This window comes from Cyphellophora attinorum (genome assembly GCF_001299255.1).
Source record: "Cyphellophora attinorum strain CBS 131958 chromosome Unknown Contig8, whole genome shotgun sequence".
NCBI lineage: Eukaryota > Fungi > Ascomycota > Eurotiomycetes > Chaetothyriales > Cyphellophoraceae > Cyphellophora > Cyphellophora attinorum.
Window position 1 is genome coordinate 833257 of NW_017253236.1, and position 19475 is coordinate 852731.

Here is a 19475-nt window from a genome sequence, read left to right on the forward strand (position 1 = left end):
ATGCCAAGGCACACAAGCAAGGAACCAAAGGCAACCAAGCCAGCGAGTGGGGGTGAAGGCCTGTTGTTCGTGGCGCAGGACTCTTCGCATTTCCGACGCGAAAACCTTCGTGCGATTGTAAGCCATGCTCGGAAGACACAAACCCAGCAGAAGCACGCAAGGCGAAGAGCTTCTGCTTTGAGCGAGTCGCACTACGCCAGAAGCCTTGTTGGTTGGCAATTAGATGTGCCAGCCAACGAGCGAAACAAGGCGGCCATGACGTTGCCTCATGCGACCACGGTCAACACCACGTTGCCTTCCGGTGACATTGTCGCATCCGATGCAAGACCGATGCAATTTCGGATTGACCTACCAATATCGGGTGGACTACGATCAGATCCGTTCGCGAGTTTCCCAATGGAGAATTCTCGAGAGTCAATGATGATGATTGACTTCTGTGAGTGGCTGTCATGACGCCGCATTTGGATGCTCATGCAACTTCTCTAGATGTACAAGTTTACTCGTTCCACAAGACAGCAGTTCTCGAGGACTGTGTCAGCGCCAACACCATCATGGATATTTGCGTAGGTTTCAGCAACTCCAGTCCTTTCATGCCCATATTCGGCGGCCTGCCCAGTTCTAGGTGTGCCACGTTCCCGATTGGGATGACGTTGGAGTTGTTCTGATTTGCGCCTGCTCGTACCAGTCTCAGGCCCGACTGACTTGTCCAGTGGCCTCACGTGCTCAGAGATGAGCTTGCCTTTGACGCAACCCTGGCTTTGACCCGCATAGTATGGTTGCAAAGCCACGATTTGCCTTTCCTCCAGGATGGACAGGCACTGCGATACAAGGAGAGAACCTTGGCAAAGTTGAAACAAAGAGTGACAGCATGGAACACGACAGTGACGGAGGCTGTCATTTTCACAGTCTGCCGACTAGTCACAATAGCAGTACGTCGAGATGAGATCGTACAACAGCTTTCTGTGATTGACTCGGACCGCAGTACTTGACATGCGACGATGAAGCTTTCCAGATACATCTCAATGCACTGGAAAGGCTTACCGACGAGTACGCAAAATTCAAAGGCTCCCTGGATAATGACGCTCGAGTCATCCACGCTCGTCTGCAAGGCTATTGTCATGGGTATAGTTTCCTTGAGCGGAGGCATATTGCTAGTATCACCTAACGAAACGAACAGATGGCGTTCGTTGCAGGCGTACCGCTCCCGAACCGCCAAAGTCACCATGAATGACGCCTCCCCTGCTGCGAACGGTCTCGGACATCCCACGCCACTCACTCGCGATGGACATTCCCTAGGATTGGCTCCTGGTTTGGTGCCCCTCGTGGACCAGGATCTGATATGCACTGAAGTCCTCACAGTATTCAGTGTGCTCGATTCAATACTAAGAGGCTTCGTCGATCGAACTCTGGACAATTCCGAATTTCGACGAACGCATTATCTCGTGTATTCCGCCATACATGCTCTTGCTACATCGTCGAAAGTCTCTGATCTCGATGTCCAACTGTGCTGCGGAGCCATCGGGCTTTACTTCCTCGTCCTAATACTATGCACCGATGCGCACGATGTGGATGCGTCACAAGCCATTGACGCTTTGCAGAACAGTCTGGATGCTGTGGCCAACATCTTCATACATAAGAGGCATATCGGTGCCCATGATAGCCCTGCGCACCAGGCTGTCTTCCGGCTGGCCGCATTCTTGCTCGGATGCGCTTGCTTGTATCCATCTCCAAGAACGAGCTCCAGTACGCGCGTCAAAGGCCAGATTATACTCTTCAGCATGCATGAAAATCTCTTTGGACTTTCGGATACCGACGAAGCATATGACACCCGCAGGCCGTTCAGTGAGTTGATATTCGACGCTCTTGTTGAACAGTCCGTCCAGGCAATGACCTTTCCCGATGTGATTGTTCCGATGCTCCGACGAATATATATTGCTGCAGCAATGCGGCAGCAGGAGTGGGAGTCGCGCGGCTTATTCCGGATGGGCATGTCGGGTGATGACAGAGTCGAGTATATGGTGCTGCGACATTTTCGTGGTAAGTGTCCAGCCGCTCTTCTTATCCTTGCCTTCTCCCACCCGAAGAACCCTCCACCCGCGGGGCAGACCGATGGCTGAGTCCCTGCCGTTGACACAGGCTCAGTGGAATCACTTGGCTGACCCATTCTCTACAACCACAGGCGCACTCGCGATACCTTCAACACAAGTCGTCTCATGACTGATTTTCCGTCCCGACTCGCTGCTCTCTCTACCGCGCGCATCCTGCTCGCCGCTACGTGTTCCACCGCCGATCTCGGATACAATGCGTAGTACATCAGTGGCGGCGCCGACTCCTGTTGTCCCAATCCGTTTCAAGCATTCCACGACACCAACCTCCGGATCCGATCCTGGCCACCATAGTCCGGGGATCATCATAAAGAAGAAGTCTTGAGGACAGGTACGACCGGTGTTTTCAATTGTCTAGAAGATGCAAGGAGCGCAGCAGCGAGGCGAGCTTGTGCAGTTTGGCAAGGACAGTGAGAAAGCTGCATCCTTCCATAAAGAAGAAGTGGACATATAGTGCCTCCATCAGGACCTCACTCTCCTGCAGACACGAACACATGTGGCACCGACAAATGTTGGCAGGGGTGTGGACCAGCAGTCATCCTTCAGGATCAGCCTGAGGCGACACACCACATCTCCGAAGCCAGTCATTACTATTGCTGTATCCAGTAATCTACGCCTTCGCGTTCTTCTTGGCAGTCATGTATCGAGGTCAGATTCTCCAGTCAAGAATCCCATGCTGATTATGTATTACACGCACCAAATCAGCATTAGATCCCGCCGATTTTCCCTCGCGCCGCTAGCTCATCGGGCAACCGCGCCGCACGTAAGCTCAGCTTTCTCTGATCTGGCTATCATTATGGAATACATCAGGCACCCCAGCGGCTTTGCAGCCCCACTGTCTTTGTCATCTACACGATATGAATGTCTGCCTTACCTGGAGCTCTTGATCGCGCCGAGCGCTCGGATCTGTTGCCTTCTTTCGTCTCTCAAGATTCCGCAGCGCAGAAGGGCCGTGGCATCCGCTGGTGTTTGTTACTATGACACATTCAAGTCGCGAGGTCAATCACGCAACCGCGACGGATGCGATTCAGCTACAAGGCTGCTGCCTACTACATACGCACCAAGCCTGTCCCACCGCATATACTGCTCCGGTATAGCGCACAATCAATCGCGGAGGTTTGAAGTCCTGATTGGGTAGTATATGAGTTCATCTACGGAAAACTTCGCACCCCCTCAGTGGTCTCGAAGGCCAGAGCCGTATAGAATGCCCGATGTTTATGATACATGAAAAGGCGTTTGAATCAGCGCTGCCCAGATAGCTCTTTGCGCGCGCTCCAACACCGTGGCTGATAAGTATTATGATACGAAATTCTACTCCACTTCCTTGCCTTGCACATTGCGTTCTTGACGAAGCGCTCGCAACGCTGGAAACGCTCGCAACAGTGAGGATACTCGCAACGATGAAGACGTTTGCAAAGATGTACACACCCACCCACAGCCTCTGTTGCGAGACTATGCAATGGGCATTGTCTGTCGGCCTTCGCCATGGAACGCCACGCACTGCGAACGACTGTGCTAATTAGAACTGACCGCCTATCGGGCAGGTGCGACTTGCGCAACCCTGCCTTCGACTGCAGAGTCACCACTAATCTTGCTGTGCTGGTATGGTAGATGGCCCTTTCTTCGTAACACAGGCTCCTGCCTCCCTGGACGAGACCACCAAGGGTCCTTCATTGGATGACACTCAAATCTCCTCTTCGCGCTCACGCTCATGAGAAGTCGCGCAGACCCCTTCTCTCGGCTTCGCTGGCAGCATACAAGCTACCTAGCAGTCTTGCCTCATCGAGCCTTCCCGCCGTCTCTCCCGCTCCCACGTCATCCATCACCACGCCTCTGTTCCGATTTCCTCCACGCAGATCCAAGGCACCAATCCCTCCCCCTAGCTCCACCATGTCTTCGTCTTCGAGGTCACTCTCACTCGTCATCCTCGGGTCACCAAGATCCTCCATCGTCCCAGGATGCACATACCCATACAGCATGAACCGGATATAATGCCCTCCAAAATGCAATCCTCTTCTGACTGCCTCCCTCGGAAACAGCTGGTCCGGCCTTAGCAAAATCGGGAGGTCCTTGACCGGCACCAACGTCTTGATCGATTTGCCATTGCTGTCCGTGAGGGTTTGAGTAGTGCTGACCTTACGACCCCAGAATTCCCTACGCATGCGACCCCAGTTGCGCTGCGGAACTCCGAATAGTCTCTCCTTTCCATTGATGGCATCAACAGCGCCCGCACCCGACTGATTAGCGATGGTGTGAACCTCCCAGGAGTTTTCGCTATCAACTTCGGGCTCTTCTCCGGGCCCTGGCTCATACTTCCACTCCACCCATGCCTTCATCATCTCGAACCTCGTACTCATCGCCTCACCCTTCAGCACTTTTAGAAGCATGCTCAGTCCAGTCTCCCAGGACATGACGATCCGCCGTCCTTCCACACGACGCTCCCGAGCAAGTGGATTGGTGAAGAGCATATCCAGCTTCACAAAGAAGCAGCACCCGAAGTACAGATCCAACTCATTTAACAATACCACATTATGCACATATCCAATTCGCCTCGCATTATCCGGAATATCCATCAGAAACCAGATCTTCTTCAACACAATTTCACACCGCCTCGGCAGCGGGATGCCTCGAGCTCGGAACAACTCCATGATTTCCTTGACAGCTGTTTCGCGATACAGCACCATCCGCAACCAGCGGAAACTTGGCACATACCGCGTCACACCCGCCGCGGCCTTGACTGGATCCGGATGTGGGATTCTCGCAGCAGGATCCTTCCGGCAAAGAGACGCGTAGCTCCTGAACGGGAAGATCCTCGCGGAATCTGGCGCCTGTCTCAACGCTTGTGACAACACTACAGTAGTAAACCGTGTGTCGATAATTGTATGAAAATCCCGACTGATAGCGTACAAGCTCACCAGATCCTCCAGCGGTAGAGTCGCAGCAAGTTGGAAGCACAACTCAGGATAGAGCAGGAAGCCTTGGAAGACAGTGAAGTCGGGGTTGTTGGTGCGGACGTAGATGTAGGCCGGAGCGGGCATGGTGATCGAGTCTGGACCGCGTTTACGCTTGAGGGATTTGGCGTAGCTGGCGGCGCGGCGAAGGCGATTGGGTGATGTTAGGGCGTTCTCGGGAATGGAGGGGAGGCGTGGTGTGGCAGGTCGGAGGCGAGGAGTGGCGGGTGGCGTTGTTGTGCTGGTCGGAGGTTTGGTGAGTGTGGCTTTGGAAGTGAAGGAGGGCACGCGGCGGCCGTGAGCGTCTCGGTCGGTGTCAATAAGGGAGGGGTGAGGTGGTTGTGGAAGCGATTGCTTTGCGACCTCCTGAGATGAGGCTGGCGGCTTTCCGATCGGACCAGGGAAATTGGGCGTGGCTGGACTCTGAGGAATGGGAGGAAGTGCACTGCTCCGAAGCTTGCGGACTTGAAGATCGGAGAGACTGGGTGTACGGACGAGGCCATTTCTAGGATCAGCAGGTGTTAGATTGAAGATTCGAGGCCGAGATGCTTGATCAGATTGCTGATACTGTGGCGCAGGCTGGAGTGGTGCACGAAAAGTGAATGAGGACTGCCCAGCTGCTTGAACACTAGCATTGAATGATCGAGAATCTTGAAGAGAGGCTTGAGCCGGAGTAGCTGTAGTTTGCCATGGCAGCGGTGAAGCAATCTGCCTTGCGACTGCATTCTCCTGTCCGGCAGCCTGAACCTGTCGCTGTTTAGCCTGCTCAAGCAAGTCCTCCGTGCCGTAGACTCCCTGTCGCCGTGAGTCCTTCTCATCGAAAGTCAATCCTTGGAAGGCTGTCGCAGTCGGTGTGATACGGGTCTCTTCCTGTGTGCCATTGGTCGTGGCATTGTGACGGGTCGCAGCAGTCAAGTCAATCGGTGTGAGTCCGTGACTGGCTTGATGGCTGTTATTGTTCTTTTTGCTCGGTTTCTTGTTGTGGGTTTTGCCGTGGTGTATGAGAGAGTTGAAGAGCTCTTTGCCATCTGAGAAGAAGCGCGACTTCTTCTTGGGCGGTTGGCCGTCCATGGTTGTTGACCGATGGCGCTCAGGATGAAAGATCTCCTCTGCTCGGCCTTCGATGAAATGTGATGTTGGCTTCGATGAAAGCGTTAGATATAGACCGAAAAGTCAGGTGGCTGGCAGTTGTGCTGTGCTCGAGGACAATAGCATCGGACCAGGCAACCATGGGTACTAGCCACTTTCGGAGACCTATTGTTCTTGCTGAAGTCAAGTGAGCAGCTGATAGCAAGGGAGAGAGTCGCTGGGCAACCTTAGCAGCAGCAACAGCAGTTCTGAGAAGGTGAGAATGAATCGTGATAGTCATTCGCTCTGAGCGGAGAAGGCATGCTAAAAGTGCACTGCAAAACGTACTGTAGTCTCATCGCACTATCGCCAGAACCAACCGCCGCCACTTTTCCTAGGCTTCTCATGGGAAGTCCCCTGGTCCTCGACCTGCTTTGGTCCTCGGACTGTATCCGTCATCTGAGTCTGCGCGGTCGTTTGCGTCTGCTTGTCAACCGTGGGAAAGTCTTGTGCCGCCAGGTGCGTCTTCAGCCATTGCGGCACCTCTCTCGTCTGTGGATGGGCGTAGTCGACCGACTCCTCGCTCTCTTCCTTGCCATCAGCAAACCTGCGCCTGAGGACTCGTCGTGTTTCGACTGAGCCATCTGGGAGTGTTCGGCTCTCTGTTCTGGTCATCGTAGAGACAATGGAGTCTTGTCCGGCACTTGTACACTCGCTGCGATACTCTCTAGCTGTAGCTGCTCTGTGCACTGAGAAAGCATCTGCGAATGACCCAGCAAAGCTCTCGACTTCCTTTGCGACTTGGGCGATGATGCTCGCTATTGGCGTCGCTTGCGGCGTGGAGTCAATCTCGGGCACGGTCTTGTCTGTGTCTTCAAATTCTCCCTCGTATTCTTCGCGCACCTCAACGGCACCTTTGATCCCAGCTCCCATACCTACTCCACGGTAGCTGAGGCCATTCGGCCCATTCACGACTAATCCAACCACTTCGTCGGACTGCCCATCGCCATGGTGCGCATCCCTATACAGCGAATTGAAGGCCTCAGTCATCCACGCTCTGTCTCCGGGCCTCATCGAAGCCTCCCTGCCCCGTGGGAAAGCCAGCGGCGAGAATGGACTTCTGAGCATATATGGCCAGAAGTGGTCTTCGTCCCTAAATGGATCCAGCTCTTCGCCCCTCGTCCTCTCGAATGCTGGACCTATGAAGGGGAACGGTAGCTTTTCTTGTGTTTGGCTAGGCAGCTCCTCCATGCGGTCCCACAGATCGAGCTCCGTCTGTGCTTCTCGCAGCTGCGGCTCAGCTTCATCTAGCATGGCTTGCACGTGCCTTTTCGCAGCTGCTATTTCGGCTGGCGACGGTACAGGTGCGTGCTCGACCTGGCTGTCTTGCTCTTGACGCGCCATCATAAGGCGCCTCTTGTTCGATTCCTCTAGCTCCTGCAACTGTCTCTTATAGTCCTCCAGGGCAGGGAACTTGGTCCGGTCGTCAGCTGGTCCGCTGTACATTTGACTTGCTCGTGCATCGTCGGGTTCTCTGGTCAGCATCTCACGCGATCGAAGGTCGCCCTCTGCCGCAGTTCTCAGATTCTGCTGCACAGCATCGGCCGCCTCCAGGATTCCTCGCCCGACATCCAGTCTCCCGTTTCTAAGCATCGTCTCAAATGCTTCTTCTTCTCGTCTCCTCATCTCCTCAGCTATAGACCTGGCCTGGAACGGCCATGAGCCGTGGAACATAGCCCGGAACTGATTATCTGCGAATCTGCGGAAGCGGATGAAGGGATTGTCGTCGTCGCGCTCGGTTCTGGGCCACGGCGTCTGGTATCTTTGGAAAGCTGTGCGCCTTGTCAGCAAATTCGATCGAATTGAATGATAGGCGTTGCGAAAGAAGGGATCGTCACGTACGATCACATGGTGGCGGAGGGTGTGAGCCTTTGTCCTCCCTCGCTCTTGCTTCCTTCTCGGCTTCCGGCATGTTGACACAGCCGGTGTTTTGCAGGTGCTCTGACTGTGGCTTGTACAGTGATCGGAGCAGAATTGGAAGGACCGATGGCGGCTACAACCGCGCGATCTGATGGGTTTCACTGCTAGATGCATGATGCCGACACAGGGTTCAGGCGGGGAAGGACTCCACGTGATCGCCCCTGCATTAAGCAACCTTGGAAGGCAACCAGGCAAACCTTAGCCTGGGGTGAGGAACATCTTATACGGGCGGTGTTAGTGTACCACTAGTATGCAAGACCGGCGAGGACGTCACGAGGAGATGCTGCTCTACCACAATCACTGTGTCCTACGACTGCTGGTCTAGCCGGTAGAGTGTTGTCTATATTCCTGGCAATGTTCGTTTGTATTGAGACCTACATCTGGAGCAGTACCAACGCTGAGCTAGGCGACTGTCGATCGCACTGTGATCGACGCAAAGCCCGAAATGGCGATCGTAGACAAAGCGTTGTCCGCAATGCAACTTGTGCTGGACATGCGTGCGCTTCTACCCAGGTTCCACCGTCCAAGCCCCGTCGAGAATCGTTCTCGGGCATCAATAACCCAGCTTTCTCCAATGTCTCGTCGCAATCCATTCCCAGAGCCCCTGACTTCTCGACATAGAAGGACGACTAGCTCTCTCAAGCTGGTACAACTTGTAAGCTTTCTTCCTCCGAGCGACCTGCTCCTTTTCTCTCCGAGCCATTCCCTCTGCCAAGAGCCATCCGAACCTTCGGTTCCATTCCTCTCGCGCAGCTCGGACCCGCACAGCATGAGCAAGCTCGGCCTGAAACAGGAGGTGTGCTCGCTTGCGTGACATCCATTCGATCTGGAAGTGAAAAGCTCGTCGGATGTGCCAGACCTCTGGCAATACAGAAGACTTATTCCTGCGAGTGGCTCGAAGCCTCGGGCGTCAGCAAGCTAAGCGCGTCCTCAGCGATTCTAGCGCCTGAACGAAATCGGCGTCAAACATGGTAGGAAGACAACGCCAGTTTACAAACCGGAATTCGCCGAGGCTGTACTGGTTGAGCTGGAGGAATTGAGCAATGGCCTCTGGCGTCGCTGGCATATCCTGAACACGAATGCTCTTCAGTGCTGTCAAGCGGATGTCCTGGAGCAACGTATTAAGGGAGAAGCTCTCGGCATCGGCCCAGGCGTGGTCGATATGATCCTGGCACACTTCCCGATTATTGCGATTGTATCTGAGCACTGCAATGCGGAGCAAGTGAAGTTTGCAGGCCATTAGGAAGAAGCGTTGCGAAGGTTTAGTGGCACTTTACCTGACCAGCTTATAGCGCACAATCAGCCACAAGCGCGAAGCCCCGTCCACCTTGATCGCACTCGACATGCTGACCTGCAGCGCCCAATCTCCAAACGTGGCGTCCACAGTCGCGATCCTAAACATATTCATCCCTCCAATCTTGACCGGCCCGCTATCAAATGGCACCACCTGGTCACTTGTACCGCCACTGCCCCCAACATACTTGAGGTTGATTCCCAAGCTCGCCGCCTCCGTGAAACCCAGGTTTGTCACCAAACTAACATCCGCTACCCTTACCTTCGCGGCGTCCCTCCCAGCCACAAAGGCCGGCAACCTCGCCTGCAGCTGCCTGAGCACCAAGCTTCGCACATCCGCCTGCCCGTTTGTCGCCGACGGGGCCGCTACCGCCAGCTTCGCCCACTCGGCCGCAAACTCGGCCCTCACGTCCAACAGCGCCAGCAACCCAACCTCTTTACTGGCCTCCTCCACGGTGCCCATCCACTCCAGCACACTCCCCGCCGCGGCACGCCCGAGCGCCTCGCCGCCCTCCGACGCCACGTAGCGCAGCGACAACACCACGTCCGCGATGGACGCGTAATCAAATGGCCGGAACCCCGCCGGCGGCAGAGTCAGCTGCACGTCGAGATCGCGCCCGCGCCCTCAAAGGGCGCGAAACGCTCGTCCTTGAGGGACAGTTCGAAGACGCCCGAGTCGTTTTGCGCCGAGGATAGCGCGACCGTGTCCACAGGTGGCGACGGGTGGCTGCGGAACCGGGCATCCAGGCCGCCGTTGGAGGTGTCCTCGACGTAGTCGCGGGCCGAGGTGGCGCGGGCGTCGGCGCGGTAGCGGTGCTTCAGGAGGCGGAGTGTCGCGTTGATGCCCGTGTAGGGCCCTGCGACGCAGGGAATGGTGAGTGACGCGGTGCGGATGCGTCGGTGGAAGTGGCCTGGGAAGTCCGCGTCGAAGGCGACTTCGGGGACATTGAAGGTGCAGCTGCCCGTCTCGCGCAGGGTGAGGAGTTGATAGGGGTTGAGTTGGCGCAGCGAGATGGCTTTGGTCAGTTCGTAGTCGTGGCCCCTGCTCTCTTGGTACGCTGTGTCCATGCGCTTCAGCGCGAGGTAGAGTTGCTGGCTGGACTGAAGGCCATCGCGGGCCGGGTTGAAGTAGCCAAACGAGACAAAGTCGACCGAGTTCTGTACGGCGGTGGGGCGGCGCTCGAAGCGGAAGGCTTGTTCGGCCTTTTTGGCCATGTCGTACGCCAGGAGATAGGCTTGGTACATCGCCGTGCGCACGCCGCCCTCGAGGTAGCTGTACAGCTCGTCGTTGGTGTATTTGTCGCGGAGGAAGTCGTGGACTTCTTGCGAGTTGTCGATCAGCTTCTGTTGGTTGCTGATGTCCTGATTCGTGATGGCGATACGGGTATTTTGTGTGGCAATCTGGCTGTTGACGTGCTCGAACTCGAGACCCGCCAGATTCATCTGGTGCACGCGGTCCTATCGTCACTTTAGCCACAACCAGTTCCTACAGTCACTATCTTCTCTGCTTACAACGCACCTGGAATTGTTTGACGTAACCCGCCTTGCGTCCAGCCTGCATGGAGCTGAAGTTGCTGTCGCTCGCGAACGTTTGTGTGTACCGAGCTGCCGCTTGGAAGGCAGCGGCAATGTTAGGCATCCCCCAGGCGACCTCGATGCCGCATCCCATGGGCGTGCCGTGCACGTTGAAGCTGGGCAATGCGTGCAGGATCCCTGCCATGATCTCGAGATTGGCAACCTCCCCATTCCAGAATTGGGCGATGATGGCTTGCGTTTGCTCCTGGAGCTCCAGGCTGTTGAGATGGGTGTCCCCAGCTGCGGGAGGGTCAATTTTGATGGTCATGGGCGTAAATGGGAGGTTGCTGCTCCCCAGAGATGGTACCTCGACACCGGCCAGCCGGGAGAAGAAGTCGAAGCGAGCTTTCGATGACTGTCGATTCGAGTTAGATATACCGCAAAAATACAATTGCAAATACTGGATAGTGACTTACCTGTTGAAGAACTTGAAGAGCCACAAGCGACTTGTTCGCTTCTTCGAGTTGAAGCTTCTTCATATCAAGTATCATTTTGTTCATGGTGAGCTCATGTCCCGTGCGCAGCATTTGCAGTGCCTCGCCGTCTCGCTTTTCTTTGATGGAGAGCAAAGAAGCTTCGAGACTCTTCAGCTCGCCCGTCATCTCCAGAGCCCGCGCAATAAGCCAAGTGAATCGGTAATTAGGCAGGCTTGTATTGAGATCATTTAGCGCACTTGATAGACTCAATCCCGACGCCACAGCAGCCACCAACTCACCGGGGTCGATTGGCGCATCCCAGAGAGCCAGAGGCATGGGTCGGCCATCAATGTCGAGACAGTTGCGTATGTTGTACAATCTCTGGTCAATGGTGGTCCGAAGTGCTTGGAGCTTTGGATTGGAAGGGAGGCAGAAGTAGCTCGAAGTAGCTAGGCCGAAGACGTTGGCAAGCCCGATTTGTTTGATCTTCTCCAGGGGAGAAACTGCACTGTCCTCCGAGACTGTGAAGGGGAAGGGTTTCTGGTTGCTGAACGGAAAAGCGACCTCAAGTTGCACGGCCGCGTTGCTGAAGGCATCCCACTTGTTGAGGAGGGAGTGGTAAGTCTGAGGAATCTTCTTGCCCTTCGCTGGAATCGTCTCACCTTTGGGACCGTACAGGTGACTAGCTAGGACGTACAGCTGGATAGCGAGTGGGATGTCCTCAAGTGTCCGCCGACGGAAATACATGTCTCCATATGCAATCAAGGCCTGAATATAGAGCATGACAGTCCACTTCATGTACGACACGGTACGTCCACGTGCTACCACAAAGGGCTGGAATGGATGGTCTCGCCATTTGGTGATGTTGAGGTCCCATTGGCGAGGCTTTAGGCGACTGAAGATCGTCTCAAGCACTCTCTTGGATGAGGCCTTCTGGAACGGGAGCCACTTCCAGACGCGCGTGACATCGGGGCCATCTGCGTAGGGATTGAATACGTGGTGTATCATATCCAAGGCTTCTTCAAATTGCTGGCCAGTTAAGAGCGCATTGGCCCCGAGAATAGGTGCGAAGAAACCAAGCTCCCAGTTGTAGTTGGTATATGGTTTAGATAACTCCGCAAAGGTCGGACGCTGAACGCCATCTGCATTTGCTTCAGATGCCCCTGTACCAAATGTCGGCTCCTCCAGCTCTGGCGAGGAGGCGAGTAGTGTTTGGTAGACGGCCTCAATGGGCTCAATACTCGTAGCTTCGGTGGTTCGGGTCGCTGCACTGACGAGCTCTGCGGAGAATGGATGGTAGAAGATGTCGCTATCGTCAGCTGCATAGTTTATCCGCCCCTCAGGCTCGGTGAATGTGTACGCCACGTTGGGCGTGGTGTTGATCAAGGGCAGCGTTGTCCCATCATCAGACTTCTGGAGAGAAACAACAGTGAAGGAATCAGATCTGCCGCCGAGCAGCTGAAAGCTTGTGGACACCCAATTCTTGGGTTTCGTCTGGAAGGTTGACGTTCCCTTTTGAATGACGCTCCCATTGAAGACATAGTTGCCCAGATACGAGGCATCATGGCTGTTCCAGATTTCAATATTGATGTACTGCGCCCCATTAGCTCGGGTGGCGATTTGCGGCATGAGCTGGAATGAGTCGACTGGCAAGGGTTTCAAATCGGTAAAAGGTGTCGTTGTGAAAGGCTCTGATGCGATCTGCTTGTTGGTCCACTTGCCAGATCGATACTCTGTCCATGATACCTTCAATTCCCAGATCGATGGAGGAGTGAGTTCATCGGCCTTGGTGGTCGACCCGGGTTTGGTCATCTCGCCAAAGTCCTGCGCAAGAGCGACGGTGTTGGGGACGGCTTTCTGCACCAACTCACCAATGAAGAAGAGTCGACGGCCTTGCCACACCATTGGCGCCACGTAACATCCGGTGAAGGACGCTTTAGGCTGGATTGAGCTGAAGTCGACAGCCGTATCGTCCAGTATCACCTCATTAGCTGCCCTTGCACCCTCTGCTGGCGGGCTTGCTTCGTCCCGGAGCACGTTGTCAGCCGGCCCTCGGCCACCAACGAATTCTGATGCGAGGCGAGGGACAGCCACCGTGCTATACTCGATTGTGTAGGTCGGAATGTCAACAGTGATGCGGATCCAGGGGGTCCATTCGTGATTGAAGTAGTCATAGCTCCGGTAGAAGAAAAGATACGGAGATCCAACTGTCATAGCGACACAGTGGAATATGAACTTGTCCGACTCTCGCGTTTCCTGATAAATCGCGACAGCACGCAGGTGAGCGATCTGATCCAGCTTATCGACATAGGTCTTGAAGGACTCCAGCACATTAGTGGGATTCACGTCGCGTTGCAGCAGCTCACTCTCCATATCGGTGTAAATTGGGGTCTTGTCGTCACGCAACGAGGGGATCATCCAGTTCTCGGGCCACAACCAAACTTTCCGGTTTGCTGTCCAGACGGTCTGCTTAGACATCCATTTCCAGCGATCGGCGTCTAGAGCATCGTTGAGCACCCCGTACTTCTCTTCCAGGCCCAGTATGCACCGTTGCACAAACAGCTGCACGGAGGAGATAGCTTGCTTGGTGCGGGAGGTTTGCATACATGCGCCCATTTGCACGTCCAGTAAGAAGAATTCAAACAGACCGTCTGCGTCAGCAACGCCCCACGTCTGTATGCTGGGCAGTACCAGTAGATAGGCAATGAGTGCATTCCGTTGGTTCTTGCGAAGCTGATCGTGTGTCGATTTGATGGCTTGCTCATAATCTGAGGCCGTATATCGTCCCTGAATGGTCTGTCGAATGCTTTTGGCTAAATTCCAGGTCGGTTGAAAATCGAGCTTCAAGTCCGTCCACGACAGAAGCAAGCTCAGATCCGAAATGCCAGTTTTCTTTCCTAGCGCAAAAGTCTTGGACATTCTGGTCAGGGCGACCTCGTTCTGGAATAATTTGACATCTGACATGTTGAAGTTTTCCTTTGCAAGCAATACCTTGATCGAGGCCGCATCCCAGGTTGTCACTTCCGAGATGATGCCGCTGAGTTCGTCGATCGAAGTCGTAGTTCCAGGCTTATCTCTGAGACTGGCCCATTTGAAGAGATCTAACAGGCCCTTCTGTTGTCTTACTAACGACTCTCGTAGCTCATAGTACTGTAAGAGTCGTTTCCACGCAGGAAGACTGACCCTGTTGAGATCGACGCCGTCAAATTGGCTACCGTGGCGCTGGAAGTACTGGGCCTCTGTGAGGTCCAGTGAAAACCCCTGTACACCATTGAAGCCTTGACAATGGACTTCAGCACCTCGCCAACGTCGCCCACGGACGGGTCTGGAATCATAGCACTTAATGGAATTGCCGTTATTTCGCTCGTGGCTGTCTTCCATCGAAGGTCCCCAGGTATGGTCTGCCCAGTGACGCTGAGCGTAGTCAGCTTGCCCCCAATCAAGGAGATCGGCTCGGTCCACCACAAATCCGAAGGATCTTCATTTCGAACAGTGAAGACAACGCGATTGCCGTCGAGTAAGATTGGGTCGGGCGGCTATCGCCCTGACCAAGTGCATAAAAAGCATATGAATCGGTGGTGGGTACAATCAAATAGCCGTTCCACGTTGGAGTGCGTTCAGCCTCCAGGTGACCCTTCAGTGCCAGCAGGATCGACATGGCAGATGCCTGCGATCCAACTGGACCGACGCTGATCACCTCCTTCAGTAGCCACGAGCACATGTCCGGGGACGAGGGGGCTACCCCTGACACGGTTGTTATGATGAAGTTGGACTCGAGCGTTGACCGAAGATAGGGAACAAAGTGGCGCATAAAATACACTCGCTTCTGGATTGCCGTGCCTGGAGTACCAGGGACCTCTTCGGTATCTTGCACAGGTGCCACATCGCCCTGAGTGAGGACTGCAACGGCCTCCTCTATCTTGCCTGCAAAGATGGCGCCCAAGTCGTTGGTCACGAACTTTTCGGCTTGCCTGTGCAGACGCTTCAGTGCTGCGGACCACTCTTGGTTGCTGGGGAAGATGGCCTCGGCTGCTGTGACTTCGTCGTCGGTCAGGCTGCCCGTCACCGACAGAGTAGCTCTTCGATTGCGCGGTGTGAGTGGATCTTTGTATATGACCTTGGTCAAACTTCTAAGTTTTCCTGCATCCAGCCCAATTGGTGCGTTCGTAGTATACAGCCGGGTTCCCTCTATGAGGCCAACGATGCTATCGACGACCGACGGTGCAAATAGTAGATTTGCTTTCGCCGTCACCTGGGCCATGGTAAGAACGGCCTCTTCTTGCTCCGTCAAGTCGGGCTGTGCCTTTGCAATAGACAGAAGACCTTCCAGGAGAGCTTGGGCTGTGCGGAGGACCGTCGCTGGCCCTGGGCCAATGGGGCGCAGGAGTTCCTCAGCATCGAAGATGATGTAGCGGAGTTGGGGAACAGTGAAAGAAGTAGCCGAGATTCGTGTCCATAGTAGATATAGGTCTAGAGTCGTGGACGCGCTGTCATAAGGGTTTGGCCAAAGATCCAAGGCCAGGACGAGATCTTCCGGACGTATGTCCAAAATCGAGGACAGAACCATATGGCGATAGAGTCTCGTCAGAGTCTTAATATCCAGAGGAGATTGTCGGGTCAGACCAGCACTTTTGAGAATACTGTCAAACGACTTTGCTTTGACATGCAGCGCAGCAAGGAGTAATGGTACATGCTCCCCGACATTGGTTTCAGAGCTGAGGTAGTGACCTGTCTTATCAGCGACGAAGACGCTATCAATGGCTTGTAGATTGTGCGTCAGGAACAGGCGAGCGTACAGGGATCTCTCTCCGAACGTTGGGATGTCGCTCCAGAGGCAGAGTAGTTTATCGAGATCTTGGCCAGTCAGGTCTGCGAGACGTTGAATGCTCATCAACTGCTTGATAAAGCCTGGACTAATGAACGGGAACGTGCTCGGGTCGCAGACAGGTCCAGGAGCCTCATCATCGCTGCATTCGCCGTCGTCACAGTCTCCTGCGCCGGCCTCATCTCCGCAGCCCTTGTCCTTGAAGTCGGAAAATGAAAATCCTCCATTCCCATTCGCTTCCTTCTCGAACGTGGTTGATGTCAGTGGATCGCCTGGCGGCAAGGTCGATCCGGGAGTGATCTCAGGCACTTTCCAGAGGCCCATCAAAGCCGCATCCAGTGTCGTTATGGTCCATCCAGACAGTTGAAGCTTCTTGTACAGTCGAATGAAGCGGTTTATGCGCTCCCATTCCCAGATATCTAAGGGTTTAGCATTGAGATGTAAAATCATAGTAGACTCAATGCTGCAAGTGTCTGCCACAATTGACCACGGAATAATTGGTGGGTTTCTGTCAGACCAAATCAAGTTACTTTCCCCGTCCACCAACACAGGCATAGAGGTGACGTTGATATTGTCGAGTTGTTCAACAGTAGCGTCGTTAGTCGCTTTGCAGTTTGGATGAGATCTATCCTGCCTTTGGGCAAGCTGGTCCGAATTGTCTGGAGACCGCCATAGAAAACCCGACTGTCCATCCACACCACACCAACAACTTGGCTGTTTTCGTCCGTCAGCTGACCAGACGTGTCAAGGTATCCCAGGACTCGAGGCTGCGAGCCTGTGATGATCAACGAGCTAGGATTCGACCCGGTAGTGTCATCGGAGGGAGGTCGCCATACCAAGTAGCCTTGGATTGGCAGACGAGGTTCTGGGGCACGCGTCAGTATGTTAAATCCGAGCATTGAAGTTGAGAGATCAGTTACCTGTTTTGCTTTCCAGCACGATGAGCTTGCCAATACAGTCAAACCACTTCCGAACCCATACACGAACCACTGGCTCTTCAAAGGTTGGCGTGTCAACTACCGGCTTAACTAGAGGGTTCCCGGTCGCGGGAATCTGCTGAAGCTGGATGTATTGTACCCATGGTTGTGCTTGGAGCAGGAAATCTGCAATCATCCTGCTCTTTCCCGATGCGTTTGGAATACCGACAGTCACGTGTTGAAGGAAACGGTAAGAGAAACGGATACTGTCCAGCAGAATTCTGTCCTTTCCCTCGGGCATCATTGGATTGACATACTTGGTATGCAGCAGATCAACAACATCAGGGAAGCTGAGGCCTGAACGCCTCAGAAACTGGGCCTTGACAAAGGACAGGCCCGTCCTTGTGCTGGGATCAATGCTACGAAGAGCATTGTCGTCGTTGAAACCCCAGTATGTGGATGTCGAGAGCAAGCCGATGTCCCGATGGTACTCGTCCTCTTGGATGATGTGACCGTTGTCGGCGAATTCAGAGCATTCGATGGCCCAAAAAGACTCGTGCGTGACTATGATGTATTCGCTGGGGGCGAGACCCATGTACTCTGCTGCTGCTGCACGGTCCTGCACGCGAGCCAACATGGTCGCGTAACGGATTTGCTTTTCAGAATTGGATATGAGCGCTGCGCGAACAGGCCACTGCCGGCCTGCAAGTCTCATGGTGTCGATAAGCTCAAAACGAGAAGTACCCAGGTAAGTAAGATAAAGGCGAGAAGCATCAAGAGGTTGGAAGTATGGCAGGGTGGCCAGCGGGTAGACAGCCTCGTTGAGGATGCAGTACGCCCTCTTCCGTGTGTTGCTAGGGCTTGCGAGCAGCTCCTCTGTCGTCTCGTTCTCGACATTCCAAGCTTCGATGACGGCTTTCCCCGTGATGGCAAAAGCATTTGCGTTTATGACGAAGGCCTCCATAACTTCGTTGGCAAGGTCGATCATGGGGAGTGGCGTGTTGGCATTGGCACACGTCAAGCGCAGATACTGCAGGTCAGGTCGGCGCTGGAAGAGCCTCTCAAGTGCAGTCCCCTGTATGTCTTCCTTGCCGGTATTGGACCATTTCTTGTCAGGATCGAGGTTATTGTTCCGCAGGTATTGGAGGAGGTCTACATAATAGGCGGTGGGACTGGTCACATCAAGACATTCTTCGCACTCGCACATGTCCATGTCTCCGAATAGGGCATCGAGATTGATGGCAGAAGGTGTTCCAGCGGTCGCATCTGCCAGCTCTTGGGCCATGATCTGGCGCTCCTCTAGGGACGTCTGTCCATCTATTGACCGTAGCCCGCTTCCTTTGATGGCAGCATGGAGTTGTACAAGAGTGTTATCAGCTCGCATTCGACTTGCCGTAGCATGGTCATGAATCTGGCTTGCCAGTTGCTCTGCCCGATTGCTCGAGCCACCCGAGTCGGCGATCATCGGCGACACCAGGGCCGTGAAACGTTTTTTGGGCAGAGCCGCCACGCGCATCGCGCTGGTCAGACCATGTTGAAGCAATGGTTCAAGTGCTTCAGGAGCTGGCGTGAGAGCTTGCGTCCGTTGGAGAGTTTTGAGATTCTCTGTGACGGAATTGCGAGTCTCCGGGTCAAGCTGCTCTTGGATGTCGTGGTCCTGATCCAGTCTCTTGAGCACAGACTCTGTGCGAATGTTGAAGTCTGGATGTCGGGCAAGGAACTTGACCATCTCGTCTCTGGTAGAAGCCGATGGTCCTATGGGAAGCTCTCTCGCATCGTCGCCGGCAATGCTGGGAGGCGACAACATCTGCTGCAGCACAGCGGTGGGTTCGGCCTGGAAAAGGCGCTGGCGGAAGTTCAAAGCTACGGTTGAGACCTTGGAGTTCTTTCCAGTCCGGGCTGTGACCGGCACGGGACCCGTACCGCCCGTCGCTTTCGCACTCTGCGGCAGCATGCTCTCAACACGAGCAATGTCATAACGAAGGGCTAGGTCACGCGTCGACTTGACGTCTCCATCGTCAAGGATAGCCGTGGCTACATCGACGTGGTCGTCAAGGACATCAGCCAAGACATTGGCCAATTTGACCCTGCTTGCATCTTGTTTGCGGCCTTGGCTCAACAGGTCGTGGACGAGGATGGTGAATGCTGCCGGCGACGTCTGATCTGAGACGTGCTCCAAGGTCGCATCCTCGGGGCTACCTAATGCATGCCGAACAATCTTGAGTCGACTGGAACGAGGGGCAGTGGTGACAGATCTCGCCATGATCCGATGTCAGTCCTTGGTCCCCTGGAAAGCTGTTGTAGCCATCTTTTGGTCAAACAAAAGATGGTAAGGAGGCTGCTCT

The 19475-nt window shown here is 54.5% G+C and overlaps 4 protein-coding genes across 4 annotated transcripts; 1 reads left to right on the plus strand and 3 right to left on the minus strand.

Moving 5' to 3' along the window:
* On the plus strand, positions 1-2117 carry AB675_5618 (uncharacterized protein; the record flags this gene model as incomplete). Its single annotated transcript, XM_018145845.1, has 5 exons — positions 1-436; positions 487-563; positions 711-929; positions 983-1122; positions 1178-2117. The coding sequence occupies 5 exons, from the start codon at positions 1-3 to the stop codon at positions 2115-2117; spliced, it is 1812 nt and encodes a 603-aa protein (XP_018001905.1).
* A 1697-nt stretch (positions 2118-3814) lies between these two features.
* AB675_5619 (uncharacterized protein) lies at positions 3815-6127 on the minus strand (the record flags this gene model as incomplete). The annotated part of the gene is made up of 1 exon (XM_018145846.1): positions 3815-6127. The coding sequence occupies one exon, from the start codon at positions 6125-6127 to the stop codon at positions 3815-3817; it is 2313 nt and encodes a 770-aa protein (XP_018001846.1).
* A 360-nt stretch (positions 6128-6487) lies between these two features.
* Positions 6488-8096, minus strand: AB675_5620 (uncharacterized protein; the record flags this gene model as incomplete). The annotated part of the gene is made up of 2 exons (XM_018145848.1): positions 6488-7956; positions 8027-8096. The coding sequence occupies 2 exons, from the start codon at positions 8094-8096 to the stop codon at positions 6488-6490; spliced, it is 1539 nt and encodes a 512-aa protein (XP_018001938.1).
* Positions 8097-9377: 1281 nt separating this feature from the next.
* Positions 9378-19393, minus strand: AB675_5621 (uncharacterized protein; the record flags this gene model as incomplete). Its single annotated transcript, XM_018145849.1, has 7 exons — positions 9378-9995; positions 10067-10855; positions 10917-11327; positions 11389-14802; positions 14975-16632; positions 16761-17078; positions 17134-19393. The coding sequence occupies 7 exons, from the start codon at positions 19391-19393 to the stop codon at positions 9378-9380; spliced, it is 9468 nt and encodes a 3155-aa protein (XP_018001829.1).
* Between the last annotated feature and the right edge of the window lie 82 nt (positions 19394-19475).